General features: G+C 45.3%; 1 protein-coding gene across 1 annotated transcript in view; it reads right to left on the bottom strand.

Annotated features, from left to right (window-relative positions):
• LOC148513691 (uncharacterized) overlaps positions 1–3,509 on the bottom strand; it is a 120,956-nt gene extending 117,447 nt beyond the window's left edge. The window contains exon 1 of the mRNA XM_088481560.1: positions 3,399–3,509. Coding sequence (XP_088337686.1) covers positions 3,399–3,509 — 111 coding nt within the window. The remainder of the gene's footprint in view (positions 1–3,398) is intronic.
• Between the last annotated feature and the right edge of the window lie 18,872 nt (positions 3,510–22,381).

The following is a 22,381-nucleotide window of genomic DNA, read 5'->3' as shown; positions in this document are numbered from 1 at the left end:
ATAATAAATGTCGCTAAGTATGCAGTTAGAGCTGGTGGAGCACAGCTAGTGTCAGGGAGCCATCGCAGATGTACTAATGTGATGTATAACATTTGTGAGGAGTTAAAGCCGTCTGTGGTAACCGGATGGTGTGAGAGTCGCTCCTTTGCAAGCAAGTTTCCTACAATTGCAATAATGTAAGATGCATTTTTCTCGTGCTATGATAACCTCCCTATTTACCTGTTCTCTTATATACACTAAACATCAGAAACACCAGGTCTATGTACAGTACGTGTCACATGACACCGATGAGGAGACTCTGCGGTCTATGTACTAAGCCTTGGAGAGAGATAAAGTGGTTGAAAATAAAGTGCAAACTAATCAGCTCCTAACTGTCATTTTTCAAGCACAGGGGTCTATTTACTAAGCAGTGATAAGTGTCAGAGTGAAAAGTGATAAGTAAGTGATAAGGTGCCAGCCAATCAGCTCCCAACTGTCATCTCATAGGCTGTGTTTGAAAAATGACAGTTGGGAGCTGATTGGCTGGCACCTTATCACTTTCTTATCACTTTTCACTCTGTCTCTTATCACTGCTTAGCAAATAGACCCCACAGACTGTAAAGTGACAGTTAGGAGCTGATTAGTTGGTACTTTATCTTCAACCACTTTATCTGTCTCCAAGGGGTCTAGTCATAAAGCAGTGAAAAGACTGGAGGAGTGTGCCAGTGGATAAGTTGCCCATGGCAACCAATCAGCTTTGAGGTTGGAGCTGATTGGTTGCCAATGGGCAATTCTCCACTGGCACACTCTTTCACTGCTTCATGAATAGACCCCGTAGCCTTAGTACATAGACTCCTCAGTCAGTCGGGAGCCGCTCTGCGCTGTATGTAACAGCACTGACTGTGCTGCTGCATGTAGTAGAACACAACCGCGGCTGCTGAGCCCCCACGCGGTAACAGGTGCCTCTGGGCACCTGTTCCCGGCAGGGTCACACGGACCCTGTGTGGGGGGCCCTCTGTGTGTGGGAGCCACGGGGCTGCCGCCCATGTCGCCCCCATAGATCCGGCCCTGGTTTTGTGGCAGTAATAGAAATGGTGAAATGACTGTAACATTTTTAACAATCAAAACAACTCACAATGTAAATATTGAGCAAACTCATAAATAAAAAAAAACAACTAAACATCGAGGTCCAAGAAAAACCTTTCAAAATATAAAATGTAAACTTGAAGCAAATGTCATAGTGAAGGGAAGAAATAATACGATATAACCAGTTTTAAAGTTTTTAAACTGCAATATACTATATCAATGAAGTTCATTCATAGCTCTCAATGAGTCTAACAAATAAAAATGAAATAAAACAGTAGATCTTTCAATTGTGAAAAATAAACCATAGACATCTATTTAAAATATAACCCCCCCGACCCCCCCAGTATCCATGAACAGCAATGATTTTTAATATAAGAACCATAACAGATATCAATACTTTTTATCAGGGGTTCCCAACCACGGTCCTCAAGGCACACTAAAGGGGCCTATCCATTAGCAGATAAATTTGAACGATGAACGATATATCGTTCAGTCGTTTAATTTATCTGTCATGGATAGGCTCTGAACGATGACAGATGCGCACTCCCGCGGCCGACAAATTGTGTCTTTCGTCTCTCCAACATGTTGGTCAATTATCGCTTATCGCTGACAGATATTAGAAATATCTGTCAGTTTATAAGCGGTAAACGACGAACGATATTTTTAATGAAAATTAATAGAAACATATAAAAAAAATCCACTCCCTGAATGATGTCGTGCAATATCGTTCGTCGTTTGCAAAATCTTTCATGTACATGACAGCTGTCATCGCAGCCCCAGGAATCTTCAAGGGATAAATCTTTTGTCTTTCATCATAGAGAAAGATCTGCTACTGGATAGGCCCCTTAACAGTCCAGGGCCCTCATTCAGAGCCACTCGCTAGCGGCAGTACGCTCGTTCCGAGCGATGTTCGCACATCTGCGCATGCGTACGGATCGTTATACGCATGCGCGAACCAGTCAGTGCGGCCGAAATTCATGTGCTCGCAATATAGCGAATGCCTGCTATTTTGAGTGACAGAATGAGGCGTATGTGGGTGGTAACAGGGGAAGGTGCTTGAAAACGGGGAGTGGAGATCAGAACGCAGGCGTGCTTAAAGGTCAAAACGGGCGTTTTATGGGTGTGCATAATTAATACAGCAGCGTCATTGACCACGTCACTGGGTTATTTTATAGCCAGAACTGCTCGCAAGATTGTGGTAGCAAAAACCAACCACAAGAATAGCGAGCAGTTCATACGCTGGTCGATGTACTCGATTAATCTAATAAATAGCGGACATGACGTATGGTGCGAGCGGCCAGCGGGCGTTTTTAACAAATAAACGAGCGTATGTTTTGCTCGCTCGTTCAGACTTAGAGGTGTGAACAGACTGCAATTTGCGAACGGATCATTTGAATAGCCACCCCTTGTTTTTGAACGAACGACCGCAAATAGCGAACGGCTCTGAATCAGGCCCCAGGTTTTAAGGATAGCCATACTTGAGCACAGGTGACTTAATTAGTACCTCAGTTATTTTGTTTTAACATCTGCGCTCAAGCCTGGATATCACTAAAACCAGGACTGTTAGTGTACCTTGAGGACCGAGGTTGGGAATCACTGCTTTATATACTTACTTTTCACACTCATTTGTGAACACACCCTCACCATCCACAGATTGTGGGGTCTATTTACTAAACCTTGGATGGAGATAAAGTGAACGAAGATAAAGTACCAACCAATCAGCTCCTAACTACCATGACACAGGCTGTTTGAAAAGTGACAGGAGCTGATTGGCTTGTGCGTTATCTCCGTTTTCAAGCCAAGGCTTAGTAAATAAACCCCTATATTCAGGGGCATATTAAGAGAGGAGGGGGCCCGTGTTCCTTCCCCGTCTGGGGCCCCCTCCTCTCTTCCCAGCTGCCGCCAGCCAACTGACTAAACCATTAGACTCCGGGGCACTAGTCTGTGCCCGGAGTCTACTGCGTATGCGCAGGTCACCAAGAAATGGCGCAGCAGCCGTTTTCCCGGTGATTTCTTACCGCACACCCTGCACCCATTTTAAATACGTCCCTGCCTATGTAGGTTGCCCATGTCCCACCTGTTCGACTTATCCAAGCGCAAGCGGGTGAAAGTAGCCGGAAACGCAAACACCTGTACGGGCATATACAAATATGAGCGCTTGTACATTTTTGGGCATACGCAGAGTGAATCTACACAATTTATGTTGCGCACACTGACGTAGCCATGACTATGCATCCAGCTCGTTGTGTAGAAAGGCTTCTGGTTCCTCACTTTTATCTCCTCACACTTTCTGCCCCTTTATATTACACATGTTCTATAGCTTTAGCACTTACCTGTGTAAAATCAGTTGGCGTTCTTCTCTCTGTACAGGAGTCCACCGGACTCTCCCAGGTGACATGTAGGAGGCAGATCAGAGACAGGCAGAGACTGAGGAGTCCCATCATGGCTTAATGTGACAGCGACAATGGAGATCTGACTACCTGAAACAGTCTATGATAATATCCGATGGTCAGCACTGAATGTACAGTGACACAGGGCCCCTTCCAGGAGTCACAGAGCAAAGGTCCCAGGGGGACAAGGCAACAGAGAGCAAATACAACCAAACTAAAGGTTAATGTTGCAATCGGGGACAGCAGAATATTTAACCCCTACAGTTCACAGATTCTCCACAAAGGAGAACGTTTTGCACGTCTGTCGGCTAATACGTTTCGTCTCTAATATGGGAACTGTACTGTATTTCAATTGCAAAATGAATTAACAACAATGGACCGTACACATTGGTACGATAAAAATGTACGATATGAACGATTACAATATCGTTCACATCGTTATCGTTCAGATCATTCATTTTTTGGTGCCTTCTAACCCTCAAACGACCAGCAATGCGCGGGCACATATGGACGATATCGGTATCGTCCATCGGCTGTGCATGCAGGCCAACCTGGTCGATATAGAGCAGGTTACATAGGCGATCATGGGTCGCTGGCCTGTCGTTGGTGGGTTGATGGTGTGCTGGATGATCGATATCGATCATCCAGCACACCGGGAAGGTGCAGAGAGATCGTTCAGTGTTATCGTTATCGCTGGCCGATCGTACCGTGTGTACGCACTATAAGTCACATTGGCTACTAGCATAGATACATACATTTATTCCATACTTGCCAGCTCTCCCTGATTGCAACTCTCCCCCCCCCCCAAAAAAAAGAAAATAAAATAAATCAGAGATATATACATACAAATGGTACAATCAGTGTCATTTCCCTGCATTGGTTATAAGGCACAATGATCCCTATGGCTACATGTATTTTTATATAAGGTTTCTTGTGGCCACTGGCATTGAACCTATTGTAAAACACAATACACGAGCAAGTCCTGAAAAGTATCAGTGTGTTTTCATCAACAAATAGATCTTACTAATTGCTTTGGGGCTCATTTACATTTGTATGTAAGCAGTGGCATCACAAGGGGGGTGGGCCACACTGGGTGACACCATCCGAAAAGGAGTGACACCAAAATAGCAGAGCTGCTCTGCTACTCTGCTATTTTGGTGTCACCCCGTCGGATGGTGTCACCATGACGCTGAGAGAGGCAGGGAGAGACTGTGGGGTGCCCCAGCAGCTGCAGGAGCGCTGGGGAAGCCCACTGTGCGCCGAGAACGGGAGGCGGTAACACCCCAAAGATCGGCACACATAATGGGTGTGGCTTCGTGGGCGAGGAATTGCCCCTTCCCGCAAAGCCACGCCCCCTTCCTGGAGCGGTAGGAGGACTGAGCGTCCACACCAGGTGTCACCAAGGTAGGTGACACCTCTGTATGTAATGCAATTATATGACACGCCTCTCAGATGTAGTAGTGCCCGCCCACTTTACCGCCGCGCTCATAGGTGTTGCTTTCACAATCTTCCTCAAAAGCAGGCAAGTGTGATTCATTCAGAATTTTGGTTTTATATGTAAAATATTTTTAACATATGTGCGTCACAGAGTAAATAATCGCAGTCTGCAAAATGTGTCACAAGACCCAAAGTATGGGCATCACCCGGGCAACATGAAACAGTGCTGCCTGATTTCACTTTGGGCCCCACTCCATCCTTCATTTTACTGTTTTACCCTGCCTAATTCTGGCTGTTTTTACCTTATGAAAGGAAGTGGACATAAGGGCTTACTCTATGACAGTACTGTATATGTCAGTTATAAAACGCCTGTATAAATTATGTCCTGGGCTGAAATGTAACAGCCGGCAATTTTCGGGCACTGGCAGGATTTTGCCAATATAGCGGCTAGATTTAAAGCATGCTTGTCTACTTTTTATTTGTCCCCTCTGGAAGAAGCCTGGACCACTAATTGGAGGGGCGGCCGATTTCCCAGCAGAGTAAGTGGGCCATTCTGCCTACTCACCAGTGAAATGGACAGAACGGGCAGGGAGCATAATGCCACGAATCACAGATCTATGAATAGGGGGCAAGGCCAAACTGACATGATTTTCATAGAATCACGCCATATTGTCCACCAACCCCTTCCAATAGACCCGCCAATATCGGCATGATGCTCTTCGTCAATTTCTCTAGGAAGTGGGCAGGATGCGCGAGGACCACCTACTCTTCCAGGCAGAGCCGGATTAAGGGGGACACATAGTGCGAGTTCCACTGGACCCCCCACTGTCAGTGGGTCCCCCTGGCTGGAGCTGTTATGACCCAGCTCAGGCACTGCTGTCAGGTGACAATTCTGTTTGTCTCCAGCCACTGTCGCTCTGCCCAATCAGCTACTTTCCACAGCTCTGTTATGAACCAATCAGTATTCAGGGCCTGATTCAGCAAGGATTCGCAAGTAAGAGATTGCACGTACCTGGCCGCTGCGAGAATATGCTAATGAATGCTTACGCACGGCAATCACAACACAAGATGCAGACGCCCAGCACTACATGAAGCCAGCCCACCTCCCTTTACTCTATGCTTGGCCAACTGCGAACGAATTCTTACTTGCGATCCTTGCTGAATCAGACCCTCAGCACGGTGATAGTGACCAATAGAGCAGTGGAAGGGTCTGAATAAGAACCTATGGGAAGGGTTATGCAGGGAGGTGGTGGGAGACAGAAAAGAGGCGTGAGGCGTGGAAAAGGGAGACAGACAGGGTGGTAAGCCAATGTTGTGCCACGCCGATGATACTGGGTGCCGGAGAGCTGCTGCTGGTTGTGGGGGATGGAGACAAGCTGAAACGGTCCCCAATCTGTCTGAGAGGAGACACTGTAGTCTGCCCCCACTGCAGGAGTGCAGGTAGTGTAGTATAACAGGTAGGATCTGCGTTGCTGCTGCTGCTGCCTCATGGAGGTGTGGGGGGAGGAAGCACAGACCACGCACAGTCAGGGGGCAGTGCTGACAAGAGTAAGCCCAAAGGTGTCCGGATTAAGCCCTCAGGTGTCTAGATGCATTTAAAACAGGGGGGGTTTAAATGCATGTGGACACCTGAGGGCTTAATCCAGCCTTGATTCCGGGAGACCAGGGGACTCCCCTAAAAATTTGTAAGACTCCAGGATGTTCAAGGAAAGTGGTATGTATGATTTAAAGTAGCAAGTAGCAACTAAATGCTGCTTTTAATGGGATGCAGTTTGGAAGCCGATGGTCTAAATCCCAACCGTCGGCTTCCAGACGTTCTAATCCCGGCGTGGTACTAATGACAGGCGTCTAAATCTAGACGCCTGTCATTAACCAGACGCTGGAAGACCGACGCCCGGCATCCCGATCGAAGTGATGCCGGGTGCTGGGCGCGGACAGCCGCGGGGGGGGAGGGTTAGGTTTAGGGCTCCCGGGGGGAATTTAGGGTTAGGTACCCCCCTGGGAGGTTAGGGTTGGCTAGGGGAAGGGAGGGTTAGGGTTAGGCATTCCCGGGGGGAGGTTAGGGTTAGGCACCCCCTCGGGGGACTTATGTTTAGGAGGCGGGGAAGGGGGGGTTAGGTTTAGGCACTTAGAGGGGGGATTAGGGTTAGGCACTTGGGGGGGAGGTTAGGGTTAGGCACCCCTAAGGGAGGGTTAGGGGGGGGGATTAGGTTATCGATACTTACCTTAGGACGATCTGGATTTTCACCCTTGCCGGGCTGCCGCTGTCGGGATTTGAACCGCCGGACATGTGGTAATACCTACTACACCCCTTTTAATCTAGTGACTGTATTGGTGAAGTCATGCATGTACCCACATGCTATTATATTTGGTCTCAGGTACACATTGACATTTTTGTTCTGGATAATATCAGGACTTACACAAAACTACTCATTTGTGTGGTTCCTAGCTATGGCATTATTTTTACGGTATGCAATCGGGAAGCCAACTGCCTAAATACCGGCAGCCGACTTCCCCACTGTCATATCCCGCAAGGGTGAAATGCCGGGCATCTAGATGTAGACGCCCGGCATTTCCCCGACGCCGGGAGACCGGTCCCCGGCATCCCGATCGTAGGGATGCCGGGCTCCGCGAGCGGACAGCCGCGGGGGGGGGGTTAGGTTTAGGGCTCCCGGGGGGGACTTAGGGTTAGGCACCCCCCCGGGAGGGTTAGGGTTAGGCACCCCCCCGGGAGGGTTAGGGTTAGGCTAGGGGGAGAGAGGGTTAGGGTTAACCCCCCTGGGGGACTTAGGTTTAGGCAGCGGAGAAGGGGGTGGTTAGGGTTAGGCACTTAGAGGGGGGATTAGGGTTAGGCACTTGGGGGGAAGTTAGGGTTAGGCACCCCTAAGGAGGGTTAGGGTTAGGGGGGTTAGGTTAGGTTAGTAGATGCTTACCTTAGGGACGATCGGGATTTCCAGCGCTGTCGGGCTTCCACTGCTCGGAACTCTGCTGATGTCGGGGTGCCACTGCCGGGAATCGAACTGCCGGCCATGCGGCCGGCGGTATTTCATACCAATTCCTATTTTTACATATCATGAGCATAACCGGTAACAGCAATGCCATACCTCCTGCCAAGGGACGTCCAACTTGCCTGTTTTACACACAATGAACAGAATCTCGGCACACACATGTATATATATAGCAAGTTTATCTTATAAATGCAATTTTGCAATGTTATAATGACATTTTTGTGTCAGATGTGCCATGGGTCAGCATTAGAGATGACCTCCCCCCAGTCTGCAAAATTGGTAGGATTGTCCTAACAATAGGACAGAGCTGACAGTTAATTAACGGAGAGCTGATGTGAGTGCGACAGACACTAAATGCCCCAAAGCTGGACAGGTTGTGTGCCTATAGCTGTGCGGCGGTGGAGCTTAGGGTGCCTTCTGGCTTATAGCGATTGTTTAGTTTCCTACTTGCCTCTTTATTTCCTAAATTTCCCTCCTTCCCCTTTTTGTTGTATGACATTTGTTGGCTTTGTGATTGGTGCGTTCCCTTTCAATACACTGTGTAGACTGATTTCATCCTACTGGGATCAGCAGACCTATAAGGCCGGGTGGGCTTTGTGTATGTTATTAGTATGGGAGTCAGAGACCTCTCACTTCTCTGCCGATGTTGTTAGGGCAACTGGTCCATACAGATGTTGTTCGAGAGTGAACTTGTGTTAAGTCAACTGGTTCCAATGCATAGCTGGCCGGTCTTTCTTTTGCCACCATACTATATTATTTAAATAATAAAGCAGACCAATTTTACACCACTTATGTTATGTATCGTGTCTTTTTATATATATATATATACTGTGTATAGAGGGCCTGATTCAGAGCCGGACGCTCTTTGAGAGCGCTCGCTCTGAATCAGGGCAGCTTATGCGAGTGGCCAGGTGATGGTCGTGATGGTCAAGACCCCAGTGGACTTCCTGCTCTAATAGAGCAGGAAGTCCACCTACTGACATCACGAGTGTTGTCAGTAGGCCCGCCCACAAACAGCAGGCGTTCCTGCAGGAACGCCTCTGTTTGCCCAGCCACCCCCCCTGCCCGCCCCAAAACGGGGCAAGCTGTCAATCACCATCGACAGCTGCCCCGCTTTGGTGCGAGACCCGTAGCGACGGAGCGCCCAGGCCCAGAGTCTAGTTTTAATGGTTATTATTATGCGCTTGTAACAGAAGCTGTCAACAGCCGCTAGGGTGTTTATAAAGTAGTCCTGTTTTGCTACATAAAATGGTTATAACAGACATGGGGCCTGATTCAGACCCACTCGCGAGCGGCTGTCCGCTTGCAAGTGGGTCGATGTTCTGGACTGAGCATGCGCACGACGGAGGGAGCTCCATCGTGCGCATGCGCCAGACGCGACGAGCGAAGGAAAGTCCTTCGCTCGTTGTGTCCGATCAAAGGGGGCGTGCTGTCGATGTCAAAAGCCTCCCACTGACATCACTAGTGATGTCAGTGGGAGTGATTTTGGCTCTGATAGAGCCAAAATCACTCCGGAGCTTGCGGTTGAAAACCTCAACCGCAGGCTCCGACTCGCAATTTCGATGGTCGCAATGGTCTCGACCATCGCGGCCATCAAAATGCACGCTCGTATAGCCTGTGGGTGGTGACCCACAGCTATACGAGCGTCCAGAAGGACGCTCCATTTTCATGGAGGCCGGCCCTCATTCAGAGCGTGCGCTCTGCTCAGAGCGTACGGCTCTGAATTAGGGCCATGGTTGGCAAAGTGCATTTTTTCCCTTTGTAGCCGTAACATCCTGCTTTTCATTGAAGGGAATATAGAAAAAGGGTATGTGTACCACGATAAGTTGTAGCAGCTCCAATAATATGTGTAGATATGTGGCAAGAATGGAGCGCTTGTAATTAAATATATAAATAAAAATAAAATAACATAAAGCAAAGCATCGACAGAAGACTGAGTTAGGGATAGGGACAGCTAGATAGTTACTGCCCGAGTCTTCAACATCGTGCAATCAGCAGGGCTCTCCATACCTCACCTGGAACCCCGCCGCCCTGCTCCCTCACTTGTACTTAAAAGAGCTTTAAACATATGCCTTTTAAGTTTTAACTTTGTACCCATTACATCTTTTATATTTTATTGTTTTTTGTTTAAGTGTATCAGCTTTATTTTATTTTATTTTTATTTATTTATATATTTAATTACGAGCGCTCCAATCTTGCCACACATCTACACAGATACTTGCTCTATTCCCAACTCTGAATCAGGCCCTCTATTTAATGAATAAGCTGACCAGCATGCTGGTGGGTAAAAGACTCCAGGGCTGGCTCTTAGCAAAAACAAGTAAGTAACTTTGTACATGGAACAAATCATGTTGCAATGCAAGGGGTGCAATTACATTCATTAACTTATTATGAATGGAGGTAATAGTGTAGCCCACTAAATACTGGACAGCTTTATTTTTCCACTACAGTTTAGATTTGAGGTTGGACACACGCACCTGCCTCCACCTCCCCCTCCCCACTTGCAGTGCAGCATGGTTTTGCCAAGGTACAAAGTTACTTGTTTTGCTCACAAGTTATAGCCCAGCTGACTCTAACAAGATAGACAGTGATCATGTGTTAATATGAAATTTCCTCTTTACAGAGACAAATAAACCTATTAGCACGAATGCTAAGGGGCATGTTTACTAAAGTGAGAGTTAAACTAGCACATTCTAGAAGATAAGAGCATACTTGCCGACATTCAGCTCCCTCCTTCCGGGAGGGAGCTGAATGTCCGCATACAGCGGTGTGCGTGGCCGGGCGATGATAACGTTTTTGGGGCAGGGTCCGGGGTGTGACCGTGCGTTCACATCATCATGGCCCTGTCCCCTCTTCACAATGCCAAGATTAACGGCATTGTGAAGCAGTGGGCGGGGCCACAATGACGCAATGCAGCGCGAATCCAGGCTTGCCGACTTTCTGGCTGCTCCTTCCAGGAGGGAGCAGCCAGATCAGCATGACAGGGGGCATGGCCAGCACAAGGAGGCAGGGCCGGCCAGACTACGAGTATTTGTGGGCGGGCTGGGGGGGGCCACACGATTGCATCATGTTGGCCCTGCCCCCGCTACACATTGCCGATATTACAGGCATTGTGAAGCAGGGGACAGGGCCAAAATGACGCGATTCAGCGAGAATTGCGTCACTGGCCCCCCCCTGCTGTGGGATTTCAAAGGTAATTGCGTGGGGTGGTAGGAGGGGTGGGCGGAAGCCGGGAGGATTGCCTGCCTTCCCATGAGGTCGGGAGCGGCAATGGATTTTCGTGAGGCTCCTGACCAAATCGAGAGGGTAGGCAAGTATGGCGAATCACGTCACCACCCTCCCCTCTTGCCAGGGTTTCTATCATTACTGCGGGGGGTGGGGGGCTGGATGGCACAGTGGCCGCCGGGGGGGCTTGCCTGCCTTTCCAGGGGGGGGGGCGGGAGCGGCACCCAATATTCGGTAGGCTCCCGGCCAAATCGGGAGGGTAGGCTAGCCTGGATAATAGCTAATATATGATTGGTTGCTATGGGCAACATCTCCTCTTCTAAAAACTCTCACTTTAGTGAATTTACCCCTAATACTCTGTGACTATGATGCGGAGATCATATAGCAGTTACTCTCACACTTTCCATAATGTCACACATTAGGGCCGGAAATCAAACTGCTGAAACTAGGTTAAAGCTCTGACCTCTGTTCTACATTTAAAAAAAAAATCAAAAGCTGGAGAAAATGAAGATGTCACTTTTGTTAATTATCATTCATCACCTTGTATTTCAGCCATGTGATGGTAAGATCTGACCGGCTAGTTATAAGATTTCTGTTCTGATTTCCCACATTGAACAAACTTTCTTCGGGTGTTTCTGTCTCTTTCATGTAAAACATGCTCTCGATTCCTGCAACAAATATCACTTTGGCTTTTCTCAGTGCGTGGTCTGCAATACATTCTATTTTGTAACTTTGTATTGATATTTTTAAAGCCCTAATGTTTGATCTGTTAGAATGTAGAAAGATTGTGAGGGAGGAAAGAGCCTGAGAGTAGGAGAAACAGAGGGCCTGATTCAGAGCCGGATGCTCTGAACGAGCGCCCGCTCTGAATCAGGGCGTTTTTTTTTTTAATGTTGCGGCCTCTTGGCCGCTCTCATAGCTGTGGGTTACCACCCACAGCTTAGGCGAGCGTCCATGATGATGGTCGCGATGGTCAAGACCATCGGGCTTGCGACGAGACCCTTGCGGTAGGGTTTTGTCTGCCGCAAGCCCAGGAGTGCTTTCGGCTCTTGTGATGTCAGTGGGGCCGGCCCCAGACGGTAGGCGTTCCCATGGGAACGCCTCCGTCTGGGCAGCCACGCTCCCAACACGCCCACCAAAGGGGGTGTGCTGTCACTCACCATCGACAGCACGCCCCCTTTGTAGCGAGACCCATAGCGACGGAGTGCCCGTCGCTATCCGGGTCTCGCGCATGCGCACGACGGAGCCGGGTCCGTCATGCGCATACGCACTGGCCCAACATCGACCTGCTCGCGAGCGGGTCTGAATCAGGCCCAGAGTGAGACAGAAAAAAATCTTGTCTAAAATTGAGATATTAAATTATTAAATAATTATTTAATTTTATTACCACACACCAAAACAAAATAAATTATAACATTTCTAATTAACATTTTTGAAAATGTGTTTTTAATGGAACTGATATGTTCATAATCTGTTGGTGATTAAGGACGGGATGTATCAAAATGTAAAACGCTGTAAATCTCAGAAAACTGCAGTTTTTGGTAGTTTACCTCAATTCCTATGGATAACTGTAAAGCTGCATACACACGTAAAGATTTTCTGTCCAACCATCCAACTAGTTGATTGGTTGGAATGAAAATCTGGTAAGGTATGAAAGCAAATGACAATCAGCAATTTGCTCCCAAACGCCGGAAAATGGACAAAAACTGTTGTTTGAACAAATTGTTTAGATCAAACATTTAACAAACTTGTCTGAACGACCATTTTCATCTGTTTTCTGGCATTTAGGAGCAAATTGTTGATCATCATTTACTCCCATACGTTACCAGATTTTCATTTCAACCAACTAGTTGGATGGTTGGACAGAAAATCTTTACGTGTGTATGCAGCTTTAAGCTGCATACACACACAACGATTTTGTTACCAACGATTTTATGAACGATTTTATGAACGATTTTCTGTCAGATTATCTGTCAGATTTTTTAAAGTGTAATGAACTATTTTTTTGAACTACAAATGATTTTTGCATATTCCCTTAATGAAAATCGTTGAGTTGACAAGTCTGACTGAACTACAAACTACAAACGTGAACGCGCATGAACGATAATCGTTCATCGTTTGACTCAGAAAGTGAACGATTATTTCAAACGATTATCGTTAAACGATAATCGTTCAAAAAATTGTGTGTGTATGCACCTTTAGTGTTAATAAGGTCTGCAATGGATATTGGAGATATCTGCTGTTGTCTCAAGGCACAGTAAAACCTATAAGATTATTTGGGGTCGCATTGGGCCTGCATACAAAGTGTAACTTTCCCGGAGCTTGCACACTGGCAAACGCAGAATTTCTAGAGGGGTTTTTTACAAATGCTTGATTTTAGAGAGATTGAGGCCAGCCCATGAAGCGGGCATAATTAGCACTTATTCATCTTTAATATGCGTCATACAAAGTGTATTATATGTCATAATTCCAGCATACACAGGACCAGTGATCGCAGTAAGCCATTAAGGGCCTGATTCAGACCCACTCGCGAGCGGCTGTCCGCTCGCAAGTGGGTCGATGTTCTGCACTGAGCATGCGCACGACGGAGGGAGCTCCGTCGTGCGCATGCGCCAGACGCGACGAGCGAAGGACTTTCCTTCGCTCGTTGTGTCTGATCAAAGGGGGCGTGCTGTCGATGTTGATTGACAGCACACCCCCTTTGGTGGGTGTGCCGGGGGCGTGCCTCCCTGATGGGGGCGTTCCTAAGGGAACGCCTACCGTCAGAAGCCGGCCCACTGACATCACTAGTGATGTCAGTGGGAGTGATTTTGGCTCTGATAGAGCCAAAATCACTCCGGGTCTTGCAGTTGAAAACCTCAACCGCAGGCTCCGGCTCGCAGTTTCGATGGTCGCGATGGTCAAGACCATCGCGGCCATCAAACTGCACGCTCGTATAGGCTGTGGGTGGTGACCCACAGCTATACGAGCGTCCAGGAGGACGCTCCATAGTTATGGAGGACGGCCCTCATTCAGAGCGTGCGATCTGCTCAGAGCGTACGGCTCTGAATGAGGGCCTAAATGCATCAGTAAGGCCATCCTGCCTAAGCTGAATGTTTTATTTCAGATGTGGGGACCATTCCAGAGCATTGAGCAAGTCCTGGGGTCTGGGGAAGCAGCAGACATGGCAACTGCCCTGGACATATATGTACATATTGGTCTCCTTATGCACTGGATAGTGTATTATTAAATAGTATTAATAATTAACCCTATTGATGGTATATAGCAGTACACCACTAACAGTGCATGTTTTCCAGATCTCCTAGTTGGTACACAGATGTATTTGTAATTGCTGACATGCGTTAAAAGATCCACTGGTGGTGCTGATTATTTAATTTGTGATACTGATAAGACCATGCAGCACTAGTAAAATTCTATTATATTATTATTGCTATTGTGGTTATGGTGTGGGCTGGGGAGGGGGGTTTCCAGACAAACGGACCCCCCCCCTGCGGTTGCCTATGCGCTAACCAACGACAGCAATAGATCACATTGCCTATAGGAGCCCATAGGCTACTTTTTGCAAGATTCCCCCGATAGGGATCTGAAAGATCCTTTACTTGTGGCTTGTACAGGCGCTTGCCAATGACCGTACATATGCATTTCAGGTGGCGAGTACGGTGCCCGGATGTTTATACAACTCCAGGATAGTTCTTTAGTGGAAAGCTTTCCCGGCAAGTAGATAAACCTGCATATCAGTGATGTAAAGTGCCGGTATGCAGGCGAATTGAGAAGAAAATGCTCCAATTTATTTGCTATAATTGATGCATCTCCTCCTATGAGAGAAAATATATAGTATAATGTACACCCTACTGTCATTTATAGGGTTACTAGAAGTTTCCAAAGAGTTCTGTGGGCCTATAAAGGCGCAGCAAATTATTTTGTACAGGAAACAGAAACACGGCTTCTAATATCCGTAATCATTTACTTTAGGACATGTATTAATCTTTATAATGCACATGACTCCTTAATGAGCAGTGATGACTTCAGAATGCACCAGTTATATGCAATGATGTCAGAACTCATTGTTTCTACTGTATGTTATATAATTTACAGGCATTTTTGCATCTGTAGACACCTTCTTCCAGAAACAGCAAGTTCCATAATCATTGTTGGTATATTTTAGCACTCATGCTGGAACTTGTATCACCAGACTCTACCTTTGCAGGTACTCTATAGACCAGGGAAACCTTAACCTGGCCACGGGACAGTCAGTAAATTAAATCAATACTGGTACATTTTTTTGTTGTTCTACCGGTATATTTTTTCATAGAAAATATATTATTATATTATGCAACCCGTCTTCATTGTCAGTGCATCTCTGGTGCTGACAGGATGTCTGAAATGTTATTTTGGATGCCAATATATTGTACTGAACTGCAAAGGATGTAGATTGTATATGTTTGCACTTTGGTTTAAAGAGGCTTTTTAGCTGGGTAAAATGTATAAATTTGTACTTTACAGGGTGGCAGTAAGTGGATAGCTCCCATTCATTCTAGGTTAATTTTATTTAGATAGTTAATTCACATCCACACATACTGTAACTACATAAATAACAAATATATAATTATAAAACTATATAAAACTGTAATGGAACCACCATGGTTAATAAAAATAAGATCTGTGGTTTATTCAATACATAAGAAGAAAAACCTAATTGTATCCAAAAGATACAATTAATTTGAAAGTATCTATAAACATTAAAATTTAGTGAGGGATATCCTAATAATATAATTTTATCATCAATTAAGCCTACATATTAATTGAAAAAATCCCACATTTATAAATAGTTCATAATTGTATAGTTCATAATTGCGGTCAATGATTCCGAAAAAAACAAACATAATTATCCCTGAAAGATATAATTTAATTACTACTGCTATAGTTGGGTTGAAGCATTCTGAAAAGTGTCACAACATTACAAAATGTCTAGATTATAAAAATTAAAACATAAATAATTGTAAAATGTACAAAACAATGATTTAGGGCTCCAATGTCAAACAAGCATTTTTTTTTTTTTTTTTAAAGTAACATTTTACATTAAATAAGTGGATGGCCTATTTGAAATTTCAGATAGCAATTCCAACTTTTTGCATTATCGATTTGTATCAGTGTCAACAAAAGACCATACAAGCAATATCCGACAGTGCAAAGCTCTGGTGCAGCCAGCCACAGTATAACAGGGATAAAAGTTCTACTTAAAAATCCTCTTGGACACATTTGTATAAATAAACAAAAACCTTTCCAGAATAGACTTCTAATGCTATTAATATGACTCTAAATCTCTTAATTTCCATTCACTGCAGAATTTAATTGACATTAATTTGGAGCTTTGAAGCCTAGTGAAATATTCCTGATACCTCAGCTGTTGTCTTTTACACAACATAATTGAAAGCTTTCATTGTCATACCTATAATATTCAAAAACAGTTTAACAGGGGGGATGGGGAGGGGGTTTGAATGCTTCATAGAATCTCCCCCATTATGTCACAGAGTTAAATTAAATGAGACCATACATTTTTAAAGTACTTTTGAAGTTGTGCAAAGTGGTGGTGCACAGCTAGTTGGCCCTGCTGTTCAGCAGGCACCGAAAAAAGCATAAAAGAAATTGCCTGTCCCATTGACCACAACTCCACCATGACATCCTCCTAGAAAAATATTTTGGCATGCACTGTATCATAGGCTAAGTGAAACCGATAACACCACATAATGCCATGGCTGTTAATTTGTCCCAACGTCCACCTTACATATGTAGTCATAAGAAAGTTTCTATGTTAAGAAATAAGAGCCACACATTAGGAAAATGGTCAGTTATCATTGCAAGCTGAGGATCATGGACATCATGATGATGGTCAAATGTCCATAAAAATGTCCATAAAAAGTCACCAGGGAGCAAGACTCGGAGCATCAGTCCTGATCCACCATATGGAAAAGCATCGTTTGGGAGAAGGATGCAAGACTTGACCAACCAGATGGCCTATCCAAAAAAGGGAAATTAATATATTAGGAATACATCTACCATTGTTGTTCTTGCTGATGATAAGGGTGGTGTAGATGATGTTGTTACTGTTCTGGGTTTTCCAAATATATTTGCATCTGTTTAATACATTGACATAAAATAACCCCTAAATGTTATCTTCTGAGCAACCTCAAAAGCTTCCACTCACTTGTGCTACGTCATATGGATAGGAGGTCACTAAAGATCTGAGTTGCCCAAACCCAGTAACATTCAACAAGCAAATGGTAATGGGCATACTTTCTATTACATCCGAAAGTCCTCGTGCCCTTTAGCTCTATGAGAACCAATATATAATTCGTATTACTAGTTGCATGTTTTTTTCAGCATGTCTAATTACAAGAATGAAAAGAATGATTACTGTTTAATTGTATTTTACTACATGTAGATATAGAAATTATTTGTCTCATTTTCTGACATTCTCAATTCTAAAAGCAGACGGTGATCCCCAGGACATGGTGCGGCAGCCGGCATTCATCAGAACCAAGGCAGGGTGCTCGGTGACCATCAACTGCACATTGAATTTTGCAACGTCATCTTTCTCTGTCTCTTGGACTTTGGGCTGCGAGGACCCAACACCTCCCAGTGAACACCGATCTTACCGGGGCAGAGTCACCTACCTGTCTTCTTAAAGCATCATTACAATCGTTAACCTGACAGAGCACAATTCTGGGACATACTGTTGTCATGCGGAGACTGCAGAGGGGAGAATAGCTGGAAATGGAACCAGACTGGAGGTGACAAAGAAAGGTACTACTAAATCTGTATAATATAACAATACCAATGATCGGCCTTCTTTAGTCATATCATATACAGTAAATTTAGTAGTCTAAATAGTACTATTGTATATAAAGTAAACATGTTGTGAAATTTATGACTTTAGAACATGTCCAATACAGCAATTGGGTCCTTTGCTGTTAAAAGGACCACTTTTTTTTTTGTATAAACTTTGTTTTCATCAGCTATGTGACTGATTCAGAGTTGTTTCGCTATTGCTGCCGCAGTTGCGATTTTTACAGCTGTGGAAATGCGAAATTATGCTAATGCAACAGTGGGCGGGACTTGTACTGAGATGATCACCTGAGCCATTGCAGCTGTCTGCAAGTGCGTACACATCGGACGCAGATCAGGCAAACTTCCGACATCCTGGGTAAATCTATAGTCATAACTGAGACACCAGAGCCATGTTTCCTGCAATCGTAGATGCAGGATGTGACACGCCCCCGAAATGGTCGAGACACTCCTGTGTTTTTATCTGACACTCCCTGTTGCCTCCCCCAAATGCTCCCTGTCTATCACTCACACTGTGAGTAAAGACTTGCAGCGTGTGACTACGGTAATGGAGCTTGACGTATGCGCAGGGCATCTTCCGAACAAAACTATAATTTTTGTTTGTAGCATTTAAATTTGTATTTAACCAGTACTATCATTATTTGCATTAAAAAAAGACCAATGACAGGTCGTCCCAGGCTTAACAACAACGGTTTCCCCAACGGTACAGTCAATTGTGACCAATGTGGTTCCTTGCTAATTTTTATTTAACTTTTTTCTATAAGAGGGTAGGTTAAAATTGTTTCAGAAAGAGAAAACATACGAGCAGGAAGACATAATTTAGCCTTACATTTCAATAATTTCCCTCTTCCTCTATGTACTAGGGGTGTGCACCGGCCACTTTTCGTGTTTTGTGTTTTGGTTTTGGATCTGGATCTTTCTTCGTGTTTTGGATCTGGATTGGTTTTGCCAAAACCACCCTTCCGTGTTTTGGGTTCTGGGTTTTGTGTTTTGGATCTGTATTTTTTTGAAAAAAAGCATAAAAACAGCTAAAATCACAGAATTTGTAGGTTTTTCTGCTCCTATGCTATTATTAACCTCAATAACCTTAATTTCCACTCATTTTCAGTCTATTCTGAACACCTCACACCTCACAATAGTGTTTTTATGTCCAAAAGGTTGCACCGAGGTAGCTGGATGACTATGCTAAGCGACACGAGTGGGCGGCACAAACACGTGGCCCATCTAGGAGTGACACTGCAGTGGCAGACAGGATGGCAGTTTGAAAAACTAGGCCCCAAACTGTACATAATGCAAAGAAAATAAAGAGGTGCAAGATGGAATTGTCCTTGGGCCCTCCCATCCACCCTTATGTTGTATAAACAGGACATGCACACTTTAACAAAACAATCATTTCAGCGCCAGGGTCTGCCACACAACTGTGGCTGAAATGATTGGTTCGTTTGGGCCCCCACAAAACAAGCTGGCAATTAATGTGTCCCTGCACAAACTGGCTCTACGGAGGCAAGATGTCATCCTCATCCTCCTCATCCACCGATTCCTCACCCTCTTCAGTGTGTACATCCTCATCCTCACAGAGTATTAATTCGTCCCCGCTGGAACCACAGGTCCCTCTGTACATTCTGGAGGCTGGTCTCCCTGGAAGAGTTGATAATTCATTTTATGAACATCATCTTCTCCACATTTTGTGGAAGCCACCTCCTACGCCTTTCGCTGACAAGGTTCCCGGCTGCACTAAACACTCTTTCGGAGTACACACTGGAGGGGGGGCAACTCAGGTAAAATAGAGCCAGTTTGTACAGGGACCTCCAAATTGCTTCTTTTTCCTGCCAGTACAGGTACGGACTGTCTGACATGCCTACTTGGATGCTGTCACCGATGTAATCCTTTAACAGACAGACGCACGCTTGTCGCTGCTGCTTTGAGGATGCAAGTGCGGCTACAGCCCACACAATTCACAAAGACAGAAAAAAAAAAAGAATATTTTTATTGTTTGTGGAGCGCACTTTGAGGGTTACACCACCCTTTAACAGACAGACGCATGCTTGTCGCTGCTGCTTTGAGGATGCAAGTGCGGCTACAGCCCACACAATTCACAAAGACAGAAAAAAGAAGAAGAATATTTTTATTGTTTGTGTAGCACACTTTGAGGGTGTCACCACCCTTTAACAGACAGACGCACGCTTGTCGCTGCTGCTTTAATGATGCAGGTGCGGCTACAGCCCACACAATTCACAAAGACAGAAAAAAGAAGAAGAATATTTTTATTGTTTGTGTAGCACACTTTGAAGGTGTCACCACCCTTTAACAGACAGACGCACGCTTGTCGCTGCTGCTTTGAGGATGCAAGTGCGGCTACATCGCACACAAGTCACAAACACATTAAAAAAATAGTTTTTTATTTTTTGGAGCACTTTGAGAGTTACACCACCCTTTAACAGACAGACGCACGCTTGTCGCTGCTGCTTTGAGGATGCAAGTTCGGCTACAGCCCACACAATTCACAAAGACAGAAAAAAAAGAACAATATTTTTATTGTTTGTGTAGCACACTTTGAGGGTGTCACCACCCTTTAACAGACAGACGCACGCTTGTCGCTGCTGCTTTGAGGACAGTATCATATGCAGTGACAGTAGACTTGTCAGAAATTGTTGGCACGTCCTTCAGTCCGGACCAGATGTCCAAACCAGCCCTTGACTTATGACACAGGCGCACGCTTGGCGCTGCTACTATGTTGATGCACATGCGGCTACATCGCACACAAGTCACAAACACATTAAAAAAATAGTTTTTTATTTTTTGGAGCACTTTGAGGGTTACACATCCCTTTAACAGACAGACGCACGCTTGTCGCTGCTGCTTTGAGGATGCAAGTGTGGCTACAGCCCACACAATTCACAAAGACAGAAAAAAAAAGAACAATATTTTTATTGTTTGTGTAGCACACTTTGAGGGTGTCACCACCCTTTAACAGACAGACGCATGCTTGTCGCTGCTGCTTTGAGGATGCAAGTGCGGCTACAGCCCACACAATTCACAAAGACAGAAAAAAAAGAACAATATTTTTATTGTTTGTGTAGCACACTTTGAGGGTGTCACCACCCTTTAACAGACAGACGCACGCTTGTCGCTGCTGCTTTGAGGATGCAAGTGCGGCTACAGCCCACACAATTCACAAAGATAGAAAAAAAAAGAACAATATTTTTATTGTTTGTGTAGCACACTTTGAGGGTGTCACCACCCTTTAACAGACAGACGCACGCTTGTCGCTGCTGCTTTAAGGATGCAGGTGCGGCTACAGCCCACACATTTCACAAAGACCGAAAAAAAAAGAACAATATTTTTATTGTTTGTGTAGCACACTTTGAGGGTGTCACCACCCTTTAACAGACAGATGCACGCTTGTCGCTGCTGCTTTGAGGATGCAGGTGGAATCTAGACGGAATTTGGAACCGGGGACACACTACCTCCATCAATTGTCTAAATCCCACTGCACTAATGGCGGATACCGGACGCAGTTCTAACACCAACATAGCAGTCAAGGCCTCAGTTATACGTTTTGCTTCAGGATGACTGCTGTCGTACTTCATCCTCATTGCTAGGGACTGTTGGAGGGTCAATTGTTTAGTAAAAGTAGTGATGTTCCTACTTCCTCTCTGGGATGATGAACATCTCCCAGCAGCAGCAACAGCACTAGGAGGAAGTGGTTCTTGATCTTTCCCTATTTTCTTTTTATCGGAGAAAGTTTGGTCCTCCATTTATGTTATATTGATATATACATGCGGCTAAAGCGCACACAAACACAGAAAATATTTTTTTATTTTTGCTGGAGAGTAGTGCACTTTGTGGGTTACACCACCCTTTAGGAAATGAGCCAGCCGGCTCTTTACTTATGGGACACAGGCGCACGCTTGGCGCTGCTCCTTTGTTGATGCACGTGCAGCCACAGTGCACACAAGTCACAAACACAGAAAATATTTTTTTTTTTGGTTTGGAGTGTACTTTGGGGGTTACAGCACCCTTTAACGGTCAAGCCAGCCGGCCCTTTACTTATGACACAGGCGCACGCTTGGCACTACTTTGTTGATGCACGTGCGGCTACTGCGCACACAATTCACAAACACAGAAAATAATTTTTTTTTGGGTTTGGACTGGAGTGTACTTTGGGGGTTACAGCACCCTTTAACGGTCAAGCCAGCCGGCCCTTTACTTATGACACAGGCGCACGCTTGGCACTACTTTGTTGATGCACGTGTGGCTACTGCGCACACAATTCACAAACACAGAAAATATTTTTTTTTTTGGTTTGGACAGGAGTGTACTTTGGGGGTTACAGCACCCTTTAACGGTCAAGCCAGCCGGCCCTTTACTTATGACACAGGTGCACGCTTGGCACTACTTTGTTGATGC

Source organism: Taudactylus pleione, unplaced genomic scaffold, assembly GCF_031769625.1.
Source record: "Taudactylus pleione unplaced genomic scaffold, aTauple2 ptg000274l, whole genome shotgun sequence".
NCBI classification, from domain to species: Eukaryota; Metazoa; Chordata; class Amphibia; order Anura; family Myobatrachidae; genus Taudactylus; species Taudactylus pleione.
This window is presented reverse-complemented; position numbering and strand designations above follow the sequence as displayed.